This window comes from Rattus norvegicus, chromosome 12, assembly GCF_021556685.1.
Source record: "Rattus norvegicus strain SHRSP/BbbUtx chromosome 12, alternate assembly SHRSP_T2T, whole genome shotgun sequence".
NCBI lineage: Eukaryota > Metazoa > Chordata > Mammalia > Rodentia > Muridae > Rattus > Rattus norvegicus.
In genome coordinates this window covers 27,276,460-27,294,276 of record NC_141545.1, presented here as the reverse complement: position 1 = coordinate 27,294,276, position 17,817 = coordinate 27,276,460, and the positions used below count along the sequence as shown (strand labels likewise).

Sequence of the window (17,817 nt, the reverse complement as noted above, 5' to 3'; positions counted from 1 at the left end):
GCCCCTTTACAAGCATGCAAATAAATACATTCTTGCAGAATGAAAATCTGAAGCATGTCACCCACTCAAGGTTAATGACTGGTAGATTATGCATGCCATCTGATCCTGCCTGGAACCCAGGAAAATTCCTGCTCTGCTATGTCATTTCATAATATTCCAGCTATGGGAGAGGGGCACCCTTTAAAAGCAGAAACATTTCCTGCCTCATCAGTTAAAGATACAAGCTGTTTTACTCAAAACATAATTGTGAAATATTTTCTCTACTGAGCAAAGTGTGTGTGGTACTGGGGAGTAGGGGAAGGAAAGGACCTGGCGTCTGTTGGGACTCTCGGTCCAGGCATCTATGTGACAGACTGCCAGGAGGTGCTGGCAGAGTTTAAGTGTCTCCAACAGCAGCCCACCTTAAACTGTGCTTTGCACTCCCCAGCATCAAGAGACCAGCCTGGAACTCTGCCCTTGCCCATAGACACGGACCCAAATCAGAGAGATGATGGCCTCAAACGGAAAGCTCAACAGAGGGGAAGTTCTATCAGGGGGAATCCTATCAGCTCACAATGCTGCCAAATGGTTATGACACTTGTACTTGTGCATCAGTATAAAAAATAATTTAGCCAGTGTAGTGAGGCATGCTCAGAACCTTAGCACCAGCTGAGACTGGAGTATCAAAAATGTAAAGCCAGTGGTGGCTGCATACCAAGTGCTACGCTATCCTGGGCTACATGAAACCCTGTTTTAAAACATAAAGGAATGGGGACAAGTGTGACAGTTCAGCAGGTAAGTATATTTGCAGCAGGTAAGATGACCTGAGTTTGATTCCCAGGATTCACATATTGGAAAGAGAAAAATCAACTTCTAAAGGTTCTATACGTGTGCTCTGGTATATGAGTGCAAGCACACACACATAATAAAAATAATCATAAAGTAAAGAATGAATAAACACTTAACTGGGGCTCACAGATGTGACTCTGAGTAAAATGTCTTCTTGTGCAAAGCCCAAGGCTCTGACTGCTACAGGTGTACAGCACACAGCCATGATCCCAGCACTAGGGGCTGAGGCTGGAGGCATGAGTGACAGAGGGAAACCCCATCTCAAACAAATCCTCAGCTGGCACTGGGAAGCAGAGACAGGTAGATTTTAAAAGAAAAAGAAAAAAACAAAACAAAAAAACAAAACACCAAGGCCATAGTAACTTCTACCACTAAGGCCATAGTAACTTCTGGGCTTATGACCACTAATGGTTCAAATCTATTTTGCAATAAAGGTGTAGCCAGTATCTTAACATGTTGGGATTTTGTTTAATAGTTGATTGTTTTGGTTTTTGAAGACAGGTGTGTGCTAGCTGGGATTATGTTAACTTGACACAAGCTAGAGTCATCAGAGAGGAAAGATTCCCAATTGAAGAAATGCTTCCAGGAGATCCAGCTGTAAGGCATTTTTTCAATTAGTGATCAATGGGCGAGAGTCCCGCTCATTGTAGGTGGTGCCATCCTAGGGTTGGTGGTCCTAGGTTCTATAAGAAAACAGTTAAGTAAGCCATGAGGAGCAAGCCAGTAAGCAGCACCCCTCCATGGCCTCTGCATCAGCTCCTACCTTTGGTTCCATCCTGCTTGAGTTCCTGTCCTGACTTCCTTTGGTAATAACAGCAATGTGGAAGTGTAAGCTGAAAAAAATCCTTTATTTTATTTATTTTTTCTTTTTTTTCGGAGCTGGGGACCGAACCCAGGGCCTTGTGCTTGCTAGGCAAGCGCTCTACCACTGAGCCAAATCCCCAACCCCAAGCCTTTATTTAAAAAAAAAAAAAACAAAAAAAAAACTTTTTTTTTTTTTTTTTTTTTTTTTGGTCATGGTGTTTTATTGCATCAACACAAACTCTAACTAAGTCAGGGTCTCTTTAGAATTATTTTTTTATTTGCCTGTAGAAGCAGAAAGAGGAGTCTGATCCCTGGAGCTGGAGTTAGAGGAAGCTGTGAGCCACTAACATGGGTGCTAGGAACTCAACTCCAGTCCTGCAGAAGCAACAGCACTCTCGCTTAACTGATAATTAGAGGCAGAGTCTCCTTCTCAATTCTTTAAGCAGCTAAAGGTGACCCTGAATTTTCTGACCTCTCCCAGTGCTGGGCTTACAGGTGTGAGCCACCACACTTGGCTTGAGGAGGGGTGTGTGCTTATTTTTTTCTTAAAATATGGCCCAGTCAAGAAGAGGTTGGGGGTCAGAGTCAGGTGAATAGGCAGGGTGCAGGGAGATCCTGGCAGAATGTAGGCAGAACAGCTGTTCAACCAAATGCAGGTGCCAGCGTCAAGTCAAGCCACAGAACGGAGGACTTGCCAAGCACATGTGCTGGACCCTGAGAGGAAGGGCTGTGTCAATGTCTTTGCAGCCATGAAAATCTTAATAGTCTGACATAAAAGTTAAATGAAAATTCAGAGAGCTAATAAAACACTCCATGGTAGTGGCAAGACAATCTGCTGTGGAACAGTGGATGCTGTCTGGCATTTCAGATGCTCGAGTGAGCTCATTCCCATGGGAGGTGTCAGTCACAGGAGCAAGGTGCACATTTGACCCAAGAAGTCTACAGACCAGGGAAACTCTCAACACATACCATGTTCAGTTTACTCTACTCTAGCTTTTGGAGAGTTTCATGTAATCCACATTGCCTTACACTGAACTTAATATAGAGGTGAGAGTAACCTTAAACTTCTGATCCTCCTGCCTCCACAACCTTAGTGCTGGGATTACAGCACCACTTACTTGGCTTCCCATAGCATTTTGCAGAAATGATTTGATACATCCATTTGTACATTCACTGAGTAAATACCAAATTTCTACTACATGGCAGACAGTGGAGTAGATACCTGGGAGATGATTAGGGACAAGGCCACACTGTTTAGTGTATCCTCTGAAAGAACCCAGGGCTACCAAGTACGGCCATTCATTTATAGGGTCCCTTGTACATGTGGTCCCTTGTTGGCTAAAACAGCTTTGTGCAGTGTCCAACTGTAATTATAACAACAGTATAGTTAGTTCAGTTGCTAGACTGTCTGTCTAACATGCATGAGGCCCTGGATTTAATCCCTACCAGTGCATGCCTATAATCCCAGCACTCAGGTCAGAAGGTTAAAGTTATCCTCAGCTACTTATCCTGAGCTATCTCAAAAGGGGTAGGGGGTGGAAGCGGGGGCAAGCGTAGTAATGTAATGCCACTTGTGAGGCTGAGGTAGGAAGATGGCGATTCTGTCTTCCTGGACTATAGAGACCCAGACTCTGAGATCAGAGGGAAAAGTGTCAGGACAAGGTAGACATTGTAGGATGCAGGGTCCTTATATAAATTAATCTGCATGTCTAGGGAGAGGTGAACTGAGCCGTGCTTGTGGCACCTGCAGTGTGGATAACAATGGCAGGAGTTGGGATAGACATATCCTACAAGTAGAAGCCTAGGACTTGGGTAAGCAGACAGGTGAGAGTATCACCTATAAGCAGCGGGGACCAAGAGAGATGACAGTGTTCTTTAGGTGGGATCAGGTGGCATTAGCCATCCTAGAGGGCAGCCCAGGAGACAGCTGACCGTGCAGGCTTCTGCTCAGGGATGGGAGCTGGATACAGCTGAAGCCAAGTCACTGCTGTAACTGCTGGGGAGAGCCGTCTGGGGTCCCTGGAGGGCTTTGCTAACTGCCTGGCTTATACTTTTTGTGTGCCTGTTGCTGGGTTCAATGTAAGAGAATCAGCCTTGGCCTCGAGGCAGCTTCTAGCAGACCCCACAAACAAGGAGCTAGAAAAATCAGAGAAGTACAGCTCCAAGCAGCATGATGCCTGGCACCACCTCAGGACCTAGCTTTTCCTGGGTTTGGCAGCCCTGCTCCAGCTCCTGGTATCACAGGGCATGTAGCTGACATACCTGTTGGCTTCCCCAAGTTCATGTGATAATATGAGTTCCTGTCTCTCAAGTAGAACTCAATATATATTCTACTGGACTGCAGCCTAAAGCCCACAGACGATGAAGGCTCCCAGACCCCTGCCTGGCTGGGTAGCTGTCAATAAATGAGGCATATTGACCAGGCCTTTCCTGGAAGCCTTGGCCACAGGATTACCTCATCTAAGCAATCACCAGACTGCATGAACCAGGTGGAGCATCCAGCCCAGCTTCCTAGGTAATCTGTCAGATCTGCCAATCCACAGAACGTTTAGCATCTACCTGGAATGTCAGTGTGCTTTGGTTGACTTTGATTTGGAGGCCATGCAGGCCTGGAACTGCATATGTGGCCAAGAATGACCTTGAATTCTTGGCCTTCCTCCCTTCTTCTCCTGAGTGATGGGATCACAGGTGTGTACTACAGTGCCTGGACCTGTGGCTTCAGGAATGCTAGATAGGCACTCTATCAACTAAACTACATTCTCAACTCCAAAACTGTAATAAAGTTTATTTAGTCTATCTTCAATGCGAACTTTAACTCGCCAGTCTACTGATTCCCAACCTTCCTAATGCTGTAACCCTTTAATCCAGTTCTTGTGGTGACCCCAACCATAATGTTATTTTGTTGCTACTTCATAACTATAATTGCCCTACTGTTATGAATTGTAACCTAAATATCTGATATGCAGGATGTCTGATATGTGACACCCCGCCCCCCAAAGGGGCTGTGACACACAGGCTGGTAGCTACTGCTACCCAAGCTTGGTGTGGTGGCACACCTCTATATCTAGCACTTGGGAGGACTGTGGTATGCTAAGAGACTAACATGGAGTACAGAGCGAATTTGAGGTCACCATTAAATATACACTACAACCCTGTCTCAAAAATATGAGCTGGTGATGGCTCATGGGTAAAGGCGCTTATAGGACCTGAGTCCATTCCTTGGGACTGACAAGGGAGAAGGAAAGAACAGACTCTGACAAGTTGTTCTCTGATGAACACACATGCTCTGTGGCACATACTACTCACAAACAAATAGATATATGGAAAAACAAAATTCTCCAGCCCAATAAAATTATGAAAACTACCAATATATAAAAAGTCTTTATATATATGAGAGACTTTAATGAGAAAAAGAATTGTTTGTGTTCTATGGGAAACTAAGGCAGAGTATAATTACAGACTAAGAATCCAACACCCTGTTAAGTAGTTACTTAGCTGGGAAACGTCACTAAGAGAAAATCTTGGTACAAACTTGACTGTGTACAGAATATAAGTTTTAGTCTGAAAACAGCATCTGAGGTCAAAATTGGGGTAGGCCTTCGGTGAACACAAGGCTGACTTTGGCGTCCACTTCAAGTAATTCCCCAGCTCGCCAGATCCTAGCTTTCATCTGGGACACGTAGCCTGTGGGAGTCTGAAGTGAGCAGAACACTGCTGAGGGGGACAGACTAAGAACACTAGGGAAATGAATGGTGTGGAAATGGCTGTACTTTTCCTATCAAGTCTGCATCCTGGGAGTAGACATCACACGGTTCAGAGAAAAAAAATTTTCAGATGTCTTACACATGAGAAGCAAGTCCATAACATGTACACTAAAAAATGAAATGAAAGAAAAGAAAAAGAAAATGTAAGAAGTGTCCGTCAAATTGGTGGAATTTGAGGAATAGTGTGCTGGTTAGTTTTTGTCAATACAGCAATACTGGGAAAAGGAATTGCCCCTGTGGGCAATTGTATGGGGTAGTTTCTTGATTAGTGATGGACACGGGAGGGCCCAGCCCACTGAACGTGGTGTCACTTCTGAGCAGGTGGTCTGGGCTGTCCACGAAAGCAGGCTGAGAAAGCCATGGAGAGCAAGCCATGGAGAGCAAGCTGGTAAGCAGTATCCTCCATGGTCTCTGCTTCAGTTCCTGTTTCCAAGTCCCCGTCCTAGCTCTTCTCAGTGATGTAATGATCAGGACATCAGTCAAATAAGCTCTTTTCTGCCCCAAATTAATTTGGTCCCCGTTTTATTACAGCAATAGAGAAGCAAACTAGGACATGCAGTGTACTCTGACACCAAATAATCTACTTATAGTTCAGAAGCCTCCTTGTGGGTCTTGTGCAGTCCTCAGAAACTCTCGGTCACATATAAACTCTTCGAGAAAATCATAAGGTCAGAATTTAGAACTTAGAGCACGATAAACAACTAAGGCAATAAAAAAAATTGGAACACGAGAAAGTATTCTCCACTACTATGTCAATCCCACATCCTATCCACTTAAGAGATGAGAAAATTGAGATTCAACGGAGGAGGGCGGGTAGGGGAGGTGGTGGGCGTGTGGGATACAACTGAGACCTCAGAGCAAGCCCATGGCAGGAGACTACATTTCTGTTTTCTGTTCAGAGAATTCCTTGTTTGGTTCAGCTCTAAGAGAGGAGAGCAAAGTCTAAGGTCGCATTGGTAGGGTGGCTGTCAGCAAACACAGTGCTTCAGACCAGACCCTTCTCACAAGAAATGAGAACACCCTACAGGCACAAGAGAGAGATTTCTGCTTTGTCAATATGTCTACTATGGGCGATGTCTGCACAATTACCAAACAGGGCAAACACGTGACTGCAGTGTGTGTGGGTCCTTTGGTTTCCTTATCAGCAGGGGAAACATGGCTTTCCTGTGTGACTTCTGCTCTAGGACTGAGTTAGGATCCACGTGATCATATCTAGCCTGATAGATTGTCAATCACAAGGAAGCTGAGGAGTGAGAAACCACACAGCCTTAAAGGACTCAGAAGATGCCTCTCAAATCCTTAGTCACAGGGACTAGGACTATCAGCTTTAGCTCTTCAGTGAAAGGTACCTTTCCAGAACCACTGCTCCTCCGTGAGCCTGGATGGGGAATAGATCACACCACGTGCTGTCAGTGCCATTTGCAAAGTCCTGCAGGTGGCATCTGTACTTGGGAGACTGCAGCAGAGCACTTGCCACCAGCTTCCCTGGGACACACAGCATTCTGCAGCATGGCCACAGAGGCATGCGCTTCTGTGCTTACAAAAGAATCAGCTGGTGAGTCTGTGATTACACACAGCATCTTCCTGTTTGCCCAAAGTCTGGATTCTAGAGAATTCACATTCCCCAACCCCATGGTTTTTCAAGGAAGCTGCTTTAGTGACCCATTCTTCTTAGAAAAACTAAGAACAGCCACATGACCCAAGCAGACGCAGATCCTCCTCACTGGCTAGCAATGCCTGACTTACCTGGAACATCAATTAGTCTCTTGTACACAGTCAAGAAGGCTGCTTCTGCTTCTTTGCTCCTTTTACTCAGTGCATCAATCTGAAAGGCAGGAGACAAAGAAGAGAAAGAAAGAACTTAATGTACCAAGAGTTCATCTGGTTTTTTGTTTTTGTTTTTTCTGAGAAGGTCTTACTATATAGCCCAGAGTAGCCCAGAACTCCTAATCCTCCTGCCTCAGCCTCCTACTGCACACATTTGCTTATGTCCTAGTTGTTGGAACAAAACTTACGATCCTATGGATAAGTTGTGGACGTGGGGAGGTGCTGTCAACAAGGGGCTTAGGGAGAGAGCACAGATATATACACATGGGACTTACTGGCAATGACACTGGATGGGCAAGTGGAGTCAGAATTCAAGAGGCCATCCCTGTACATGGAGGAGAACATGTACCTGGTATACACCACAGTAGAAGATCCCCAGGGGGAGGCTGGGAGTGGAAGACCATTTGAGTCTGACAATGCGAAAGGCACTGGGAAGTGGTCAGTGGGGAAAACGGGAGCATTCTGAGTCAGTGTGAGCACAGAGATGGCTAAGTCAAGGACACTGTGGGCGTTCCCAGCAGGCACAGGGGGAGGTTCTGTGTTGGTGGTGTGTCTTATAAACTGATCCAGCTGAACTTATGTCCCTCAACCATGTCTAGATATCATAGAAAGGTGGAGTAGGACCCTCATCCCTGTACTACTTGTGTGCTATTACTTCCCACCACAACTGCCGAGCTAATAGATGGCTCTCACTCTTGAGGCAGCAAGACTTCACACGCACTAAATTCATACCGCTCAGGAAAAGGCCCTGGAATTACAGTTTCCTGCTGGCCTTACCCAAGATCACACACTCACACTCTCTCTCTCTCTCTCTCTCTCTCTCTCTCTCTCTCTCTCTCTCTCTCTCTCTCTCTCTCTCTCTCCAGTGTTATTAAAGAGGGAAAAGATGGGCCTTAATTACAGGGCCTCTTGCCTGGGCCAGGCAACAGTCTGTTAAGGACTGAGTGTAATCTGGGAAAGGAGGATGAATTGTTGAAGAGTGGAGGCCACAGGCTCCTAGGTCTCAGGAGAGCTAACACAGGACAAGGAGAGACACTTCTAAAGCCATGCTCCAAAGAAAACAGCTGAAGTCACTTGTTTAAAGTTCAGATTATATTCTTCCTTCATAAAATAAAATTGTAATTTAAGTGTGCACATCCTCGCTCATGTGGTATCTCCCGACACAATCCACAAGGCAAACACCCTCCCCCAGTCTCTCTCCAGGGTCTCTTTTAGTTCACATTGGCCTTGAACTTCCTATGTAGCTGTAAATGAGTTTGAACCCCCCCCTCCCATCCTCCTGCCTTTACCCTCATGCACTGAGAAAGGCACCCAAAGCTGCTTGGCTTGCTCTAGGATGAACTGCTTTTTATGTACCTAGCTGCCTTCGTGCTGGGGTCCCCCACACTGGCTCTAGGAACCATCTGAGCTCGAGCCTAGTGAAGCGCCTGCTTTTCCCAGGTGTTCTTACTGAGAGTTACTAAGTGGTCGCCCCGGCAGCAGAGGAAGTCCAGTTAGTGGAGACTCCTGATCCGTCAGATCCCAGTTTCAGTTGCTTATGTGCCTGAGAGGGGGCATGCGGAATTGTATCTCTGGAATCACCTAAGAACTGGGTTCTTGGGAGGCAGAGGCAGGCAGATCTCTGTCAGTTTGAGGCCAGCCTGACCTACAATGCAAGTTCTGGGACAGTCACAGCTGTTACACAGAGAAATCCTCTCTCAAAAACCAACCTCCCCTCTGAAACACCCCAAACCAACCAATCAACAAACAGAACAAAATTACAAAACTCCTAACCTCTCACAGAAATTCCTGTGGTTTCTGTAGGTGATGTTAATTGGAAGTCGGCTCTGTAAACCTGAATCCAATAGGATTTTATAAAAAGGGGTAACTTGGGGGCTGGGGAGGTAGCTCAGATGGCAAATATACAAGCATAGGACTTGAGTGTGATTCCTAGAACCTATATAAAAAAGCAGACATGGTGTGGCAGGTTTGTAATCCCAGTGCCGGGGAAGCCAAGACAGGAGGACTGTGGGGCTTACTGGCTCATCAGCCTAGCCTGTTTGCTGAGCACCAAGTCAGCAAGAGACCAAGTGAGAATCTTAGAAGAAAAGGATAGATGGATTCCGAGAAAGAACTCTTAGGATTGTTCTCGCATCCACACACTGCATATATACCCACCACATGGATACACCCTCCCTTCAAAAACACACATACACATTCACCCACATACAAACACACAATAAAATGAAAAAAATTAAAAAGAATAAGAAACATTGGCATGTGAAAAATGGTTATTCCCTCCCCCTATTAAAAATAGCTAGCCCACCAAGGGCCAATAGCCCATAACCCCTCCCGTGTTTTGATGTGCCTTGATGTGCCCATTTCTCCAACTTTTGACTCTATCACAGCCTTCCCCTTTGTGTCAATTAGCTAACTGCATCAGATTGTGAGGCGAGCTCCAATAGTGAACTGATGCAGTATCACTGCCTGCTTTAGAATAAAAACTAAGCAAACTTTTTGCCCCATGTGCTTGGGGTCATGGCCTACTCTTTCCAGGTTACACACACACACACACACACACACACACACACACACACACACACACACACCCCTATCTTGCAACAGACACTCAGACACTCTCGGAGAGAATGTCACTGACAAAGGAAGCCTGTGCTGCCTCCACACAAGGAATGTCATCCACCACTACCTTGTTCTTCAAAAGCAGCCAGCCAGCCCTGTTCACACACTCATCTAGTCCTTCAGTCTCAGGACTATGAGGCACTCATGTCTAGTGTTTAAGCCACTTGACAGCACCAGGAAACTAATTCCATAGCTCTGAGCTCTTCTTCCTTCAACCCTTCCACAAATGTGACCAAGTTCAAATCCAGTCCCAAGTCAACAAGGGTAGGCAGTGGGCAGTCTAAGAAGTATATAGTTAAGTTCTTTTTTCCTTCTTTCTTTCCTTCTAGGACAACATCTCAAGTAGCGCGGGCTACTTTCGAATTCACTATGTAGCTGGGGATGACCTTGAACTCCCCATCTTGCCTCCTAGGTATGTGTTCCCATTCCAGTTTTTTCAGAGTAGGGGGTCAAACAAACCCTCTAAGTAAAATAAGCGATTTCATGGAGAGCATGTATAAATGCTCTACCAGTAGAGCCACATCCCAGTCCATGAGGTTTAAGGGAGGCTGAATTTCTAGCTAAGGCTGCCAGCTCCCTGGCAAACCTTACCAAACTGTCTGGAATGATCAGTACATTGAGAAGTCTGACAGCATCTCTCGTGATCCCTTTCTGCCTCCTTCCCAGGGCTGCTGCCCTGAAATATGCTCTAGCCCCCACCTCATTCTTCCGGTGGTGGCTGTTCTTGTTCACCGTTCATCACCAGTGAGCCACTGCCGCTCTGTCTCCAGGCTTTCACCTGAGCCCTCTCAGGCACATCCAGGCAAGGCAATGTCTCTGCCAAAGTTGGCTTCCTCCACTCAGTCCAGACTTCCCTCCGGCTGGCAGAGCTCCAGGGAAGAGCAGGGTTGGAAGTAGGTGCCAGAACTTTGGGGCTGGCTGCTTGACCAGAACTGCCAGCAGCTAGAGGTGACAAACTTCACCTGCCAGGGCTGAGCAAGCAAGTGACCTAACATAGTCAAGTGACCTAACACAGTATCCAACACAGTGGAGAAGCAAGTGACATTGACTTGGTTCCCCGTAGGAGCAAGCCTGCAGGTGTCTATGAAAGGAAAGAACCCTTTATCATTCAAAAAGGGAGGCAGAAAGGAACCCGGCCCATCCTTATCTGTCTGTCAAAACGTGCCTAGGCAGTGGCAAACTGGAGCATGGCAGTTCTTTGGGAGAGATAGGAAGGGAGACTGTAAAATCTGGCTCCCAGGTTATACCTAAAGGCTCCTTGGTTTTCAATCTATCTACTGTTTCCACCCCATAATAGCAAAATGAACAAGAGGAAAGGACAGAGGTACACTGTGATGGCAGGACTGGGCTGGAACATGAGAACACACAGGCTCTGGCCACCTGTAAAAACTGTCCTGCTCCACGAGCTTCCTCTTCTGTTTGGGGCTCGCCTCCTGCCACACCTCCCCCTCCAGCCACACCCAGTCACTCCCTGTTCCTGAGAGTACCAAGCAATTTCCACTCAGCCTGGAAGGCGCCTCATTGGAATGCTCTGCTGATGTCTGGGGCTGGGCTCAGATCCACCTATAAATTGAGGTCACTCCCACCAGCATAGGGGATCAGACTGTCGCTATCAGGCTACAGACCAGACTCCCCTCCTCGGGAAGATTCCAAAGGACTATTTCTGCTGCAGCTCCTATATTCTTTCTGAGAATGGAAACCCACACTCAGTGAAGGTTTTCACAGTTTGGGAGTTTGTCTTCACATCTCTGAAGCTGGCTAATGTGGAGAGGGCTGCCTGTGCAGGAGCACCTGCTTTTCGGGACACAGTGTAATGATAGCCTTGGGCTGTCCACAACCAATGGAAACACTTTCCCACCACACACATCTAGGCAGCTTTCTACAAATGAGCCTCCCTGTCGACCTCCTGCAACATGACCACAGGCTTCCCCTATACATTTCCTCTTTCTGTCTTCTCATTTTCAGTCAAGGCCTCATGTAGCCCAGGCTGGCCTTGAATCTGACATGTGGGCAGGTATGCTGTTGGATTTTTGAGCCCCGCCCCCTCCATTGCAGGAATGCTGACATCATAGGTCTACAGTAAGTACAGGTGATGGCTTTGTGCATGCTAGACTGGGGTGTACTCACCGAGCCATGGGCCTAGTCTGTTACTATATTTGACAACTCGAGCCTGTGTTGAAGACTGTATTTAATATTGGATGATACTAGTGCAAGAGGAGAAAGAAATGTAACATTTCCAGAGTAATCCCTCTATGATGCTGGCTTAACTTAGGGAGCTATGATTCTTTTATTCCAAAGTTGACAGGGAACTGAAGTTCCAAAACTTATATAGAGATGGCAAGTTAATTTCTATAGCAGTAGCAGGAATGGCTTTTTCCAGGATCCTGGGCATGGTGGCACACCTCTGCTACCCCAGCACCTGGGACTGGGAGGCAGAAGGAGTTCAAGACCATCCTTGCCACCATGTTGAACTGAAAATCATTTTTTTCTTTTATTGGATAGTTTATGGATTTACATTTCAAATGTTATCCCCTTTCTTGGATGCCTCTCCAGAACCCCCCTATCCAGTCCCACCTCCTCCTGCGTCTATGAGGGTGCTCCCCCTCCCACCCACCTAGTCCCACCTCACTGCCCTGGCATTCTCCTAGACTGGGGAATCGAGGCTTCACAGAACCAAAGGCCTCTCCTCCTATTGATACCAGATAATGCCATCCTCTGATACATATGTGGCTGGAGCCATGGGTCCTTCCATGTGTATTCTTTGGTTGGTGGTTTAGTGCCTGGGAGCTCTGGGGGTGGGGGAAGTGGGGAGGGGTCTGGTTGGTTGATATTGTTGTTCTATGGGGTTGCAATCCCTTCATCTCCTTCAGTCCTTTCTCTAACTCCTCCACTGGGGACCTTGTTCTCAGTTCAAAGGTTGGCTGTGAGTATCCATCTCTGTATTTGTCAGACTCTGGCAGAGCCTCTCAGGAGACAGCTCTAACAGGCTCCTGTCAGCATGTACTTCTTGGCATCCACAATAGTGTCTGGGTTTGGTGTCTGTATATGGGATGGATCCCCAGGTGAGCCAGTCTCTGGATGGCTTTTTCTTCAGTCTCTGCTCCATATTTCCTTTAGACAGGAGCCATTCTGGGTTAAAAATTTGGAGATGTGTGGGTGGCCCCATCCCCCAACCGGGGGCCTTGCCTAGCCTCTGGATATGGTCTCTACAGGTTCTCCCTCCTTTGTTGGGCATTTCAGCTAATCTCATCCCTTTTGGTCATGGGAGCCTCTTGCTTTCCTGACATCTGGGACTTGCTGGTGGCTACCCCATCCCCCATTGCTACACACCTCTGTTCAAATTCCTGACCTTCTGTATATATATCATCCCTGTTGCCTCCCATACCTGATCCTGACCCTCCTTTTTCCCCCTCCCCCTCCGCTCTTCCTCCCAAGTCCCTCCCACCCTCTACCTCTGCTCTGACCTCACCCTTACCCACTTCATTCTCCGTGGCTAAAAGAGTGGGAGGAGGCTCACAACCCCACCAGCAGGCCAGCGCCCACCCCTTCTTCCTTCCCAACATCTTTTACTTCAGGAAAACCATGGGAGTATTTTGTTTCCCCTTCTAAGAAGGACTGAAGCATCCACATTTTGGACTTCATTCTTCTTGAGGAAAAGTCAGTGTCTCTGTCTCTATCTCTCTCTGTGTCTCTGTCTCTGTCTCTGTCTCTCTCTGTCTCTGTCTCTGTCTCTCTCTCTCTCTCTCTGTCTCTCTCTCTCTCTCTCGTTTATTGAATGTGGAGGTCAGAGAGCATTATACAGGAGTCAGGGCTCTCCCTCCATTATGTAGATTTGGAGGATCAAATTCAGGTTGTTAGGCTTGCTGGCAAGTGCCATTACTGTCTGAGCCAACTTGCCAGTCCAACTCATCTACCTTTGGATGAGGAAAGTGTGCGTTAGTAAAAATCTGAAAGAAGATGTAGCCACGGAGAATGAAGTGGGTAAGGGTGTGGTCAGAGCAGAGGTGTGGGCAAATGGCAGAGGAAGAAGAACGAGGATAGTCAGACTGATAATTAACATTTGGGGGGCCTTTAAGTTGCCACTGACTTCCATTTTCAGCACAAGACTGTAGGGCTGTGAGACTGGAAGATTAGCTGTCTGCCATTTCCCTAAAGCTCAACCAGAGCGGAGAGGTAGGCTGAGAGGTCAGGTCACGCACACCAGCAGGCTAGGAACAGAGGTCGGAAGGCCCAGCTGCCCGTGTCACGCATTAGCCCTTCTCACGCATTAGCTCATGCACTCTTTCATCCCCACCTAAAAGAGTGGGAGGAGGCTCACAATCCCACCAGCAGGCCAGCGCCCGCCCCTTCTTCCTTCCCAACATCTTTTACTTCAGGAAAACCATGGGAGAGACGCAGAGAAGTATTCCCAGAGAGGGAATGGCTGCCTAAGGTAATGAAATAGTTGGTGGACTGCTGGCTCCGTATACATAAATCCCTGGGTTCTATCCCCTGTACCTTATAAACTGGTCACAGTGGTACAAGACTGTAATCTTAGCATGTCCTTAATCCCAGCACTTGGGACATATAGGCAGGCAAATCTCTTGAGTTCAAGATCAGCCTGGTCTACAAAACAAGTACGAGAATAGCCAGGGCTACAAAGAGAGACTGTCCCAAAAAACAAAGACAAAACAAAACAAAACAAAAACCCTAACAATTTCTGGGGCTGGAGAGACAGTGTTTTCCTGAGAAAGCATGAGTTATGAAAATCTTAATGCCAGGCAGGGAAAACCTCCCTATAAATTGTTGGTCAGGGGAAGATACCCCTCCACACACACACACACACACACACACACACACACACACACACACACACACACAACACAGGCTACATTCTATTCCTTAGCCATCCACTATATCTAGATAGTGTGACCCTAGCGATGAAGACAGAACCTATTTTAGCTGCAAGACATGGAGCTCCCTCCGGGCTGGACCACTATCGAAGTGCCAAAGGTGTTATACAGGATGCTGAGGAGAAAGTCATCAACGGACTTATGCTGTCATACTCCATGCAAACCCCAATACCACTAATGTGCTACGCAAGATGTGCCTACTTGTGTAATTACGACATGACAATTCTCCGGCTGGATTTGAGGCTTGCTCCACAGGAAGGAATTCATGCCTGGCACTGTAAACCTGATGTAAAGCCCATGGCTTGGGAGGTTGCAGACCCTAATGAGGTATCTTCTACTGTGGTTTGCCAAATTGCCTTTTAAATATTTATCTTTATACCCATAGATTAGTGCAGCAGTAGACTGGTCAGAAGAGCATCTTTGGGCAGTAGGCGGCAGTCAATCGATGCAGAGGCTCATAACTGTTGAGTGCTCAGCCCTAAACAAGACTATGTACAAAGCCCTCCAATGAGAGCAAGAGACGGGAAGCGTGCTACGAAACGCTGTCTTCTAGATATGATTTATGAACTCAGAGCAGCTATGGTGATCGCGAAAGATCAAGCCAGCCAATATTCCATCATGGACGAGGGATGGGCTTATAAGGCTCCACCCCCAGCTGAAGAGCTATTGACAGTTGATGGCTTCTGAGGGAGGGAGAGTCATTTTTCTTTGGGCCTAGGGCTGATGTAAGTTGCCCATGCTCCATAGGATAGCCCCATATGCACTTGAATGGCACTTACTGGATTCTATGTACATAACAACCAAAAGAGGACTTAATAGAAGGAGAGGGAAGTTTTAAGGGTCTGGGAGAGAGAAGCAAAGAAGTGCAGGCCGACAGGAACCGGATGTAGATCTCTCCTGGGAGACACAGCCAGAATACAGCAAATACATAGGCGAATGCCATCATTAAACCACTGAACTGAGAATGGGACCCCCGTTGAAGGAATCAGAGAAAGAACTGGAAGAGCTTGAAGGGGCTTGAGACCCCATATGAACAACAATGTCAAGCAACCAGAGCTTCCAGGGACTAAACCACTACCTAAAGACTATACATGGACTGACCCTGGACTCTGACCTCATAGGTAGCAATGAATATCCTAGTAAGAGCACCAGTGGAAGGGGAAGCCCTGGGTCCTGCCAAGACTGAACACCCAGTGAACGTGATTGTTGGGGGGGGGGGGGCAGTAATGAGGGGAAGATGGAGAGGGGAACACCCATAAAGAAGGGGAGGGGGAGGGGTTAGGGGGATGTTGGCCCAGAAACCAGGAAAGGGAATAACACTCGAAATGTAAATAAGAAATACCCAAGTTAATAAAGATTAAAAAAAAAAAGGGTCTGGGAGAGAATGGGAGGGTATAGATTTGATGATGTTAAGATACATTGCAAAGCTGAGCATAGCGATATAAGCCTTGCCTTGAATCCCAGCACTCAGGAGGTAGAGGGAAGCAGATCTCTGTGAGTTCTAGGTCAGCCAAAGCTTCACAGTGAGAGGCCCTTTCTCAAACACAAATGAAAAATGAGTTGCAGGCCATCCCCGACTCAATGGTGAGATGATGTCAACAATAACAATAGCAACAACAATAATAATATACATTGTAAACATATATGAATTGTTAATAGAAAAACTAAAAGAAGGAAGTATAGAATTTACTCTGAAAACCATAAGACATTGTAGGAAGAAATGAATTAATTGGAGGTCTTGGCTGAATTGAAGACAGTACTGTAACAATGGCGATGGCCACAAAGCTGAGTTACAGATTCAACGCACTTCATTCCAAATCCTAGCTGGCTTCATTGCTGAAAGTGAAAGACTGATCCTGAAATCTGTGTGGAAATGCAAGGGCACATACATATATACATACATACATACATACATACATACATACATACATACAATAAAATAAACATAAAAAATAAATAAAATCTAGAAACTGAAAAAGTTGGAAGATTCGTACTTCCCAATTGAAAAATTACTACAAACCATGTTTACCAAGACTGTGGCATTGGTGTAAGGAAAATAATATAGACTACATCATGATGTTTGACAAGAACAATTAGACTATCCAATGGCAGAAAGCTTGCTTTAATTCTGGAAGTGCTAGAGACTGAACTCATGACTTCACATATGCTAGGCAGGGGCTCTCCCACTGAGCACGGCCCCAGCCACATCTTTAAGTTCATTCTGGGAACCTAACATTTTAGTCATTTGATTCTTGATGTCAATCTCATAAATAAAATTTTGAGCCAATGAGACAGTAAGAAAATCTAATGTACATGCAGATGTAGCTTTTCGAAAGGAAAATCTGTAAAACACCAGGCATGCTGGTCATTGAAGTTTTCCCATGTTTGAGCAAATCTATGTGACTAGTATTAATTTTAAGTAATTAAACTAATTAACTAATTTAATTTTAATGAAGCGGAAGTAGTTTAGGCTTATAGGGGAAGTAGTATCAGTTTATTTTTATACCACACGGTTTCCTTTCCTTCCCCATCTTCTCACTGTCCTTCCCTGCCATGCTCCACTCCAGAACAGTTTCTTACAGCCCAGGCCGACCTGGAATTCCTTAAGTAGTTGAAGATGTCCTTGGACTTCTGATCCTCTTGCTTCTACCACACGGGAGCTGGGATCATAGGCTGCCAGCATGCCGAGTTTATAAATACTGTCTCTAATTCTCACCCAAATCTATTCCACTGAGCCCTCATGTTCATCATCTGAGGTAGCAGAGGCACTGAGACGTCAGCTGACTTGGCCAATGTCAAAGTCAAAGGCATCAGATCTTAAAAATTCTTAACTTAAGGCCTACTAATCTTATCCTGATATTCCTGAATTGGGTTAAATACAGAAGCTGACAGAGGATAAAGACTTCTTATTAACAGAATGTTTTAATTTATATAGCAGAGGTGTTTTCTCCATCCAAGCACTTCCTTCCTTCCTTCCTTCCTTCCTTCCTTCCTTCCTTCCTTCCTTCCTTCCTTCCTTCCCTCCCCATCTGTCTGTCTATAATTTTGGTCGACTTGGTATATGCTAAAACCACCTATGAAGA

General features: G+C 46.1%; 1 protein-coding gene across 30 annotated transcripts in view; it reads right to left on the bottom strand.

Moving 5' to 3' along the window:
- Cux1 (cut-like homeobox 1) overlaps positions 1–17,817 on the bottom strand; it is a 318,820-nt gene that overhangs the window by 135,447 nt on the left and 165,556 nt on the right. For all 30 annotated transcript variants that reach the window (NM_053860.1, NM_001415775.1, NM_001415774.1 and 27 more), the window contains 1 exon segment: positions 7,143–7,221. In NM_053860.1, coding sequence (NP_446312.1) covers positions 7,143–7,221 — 79 coding nt within the window.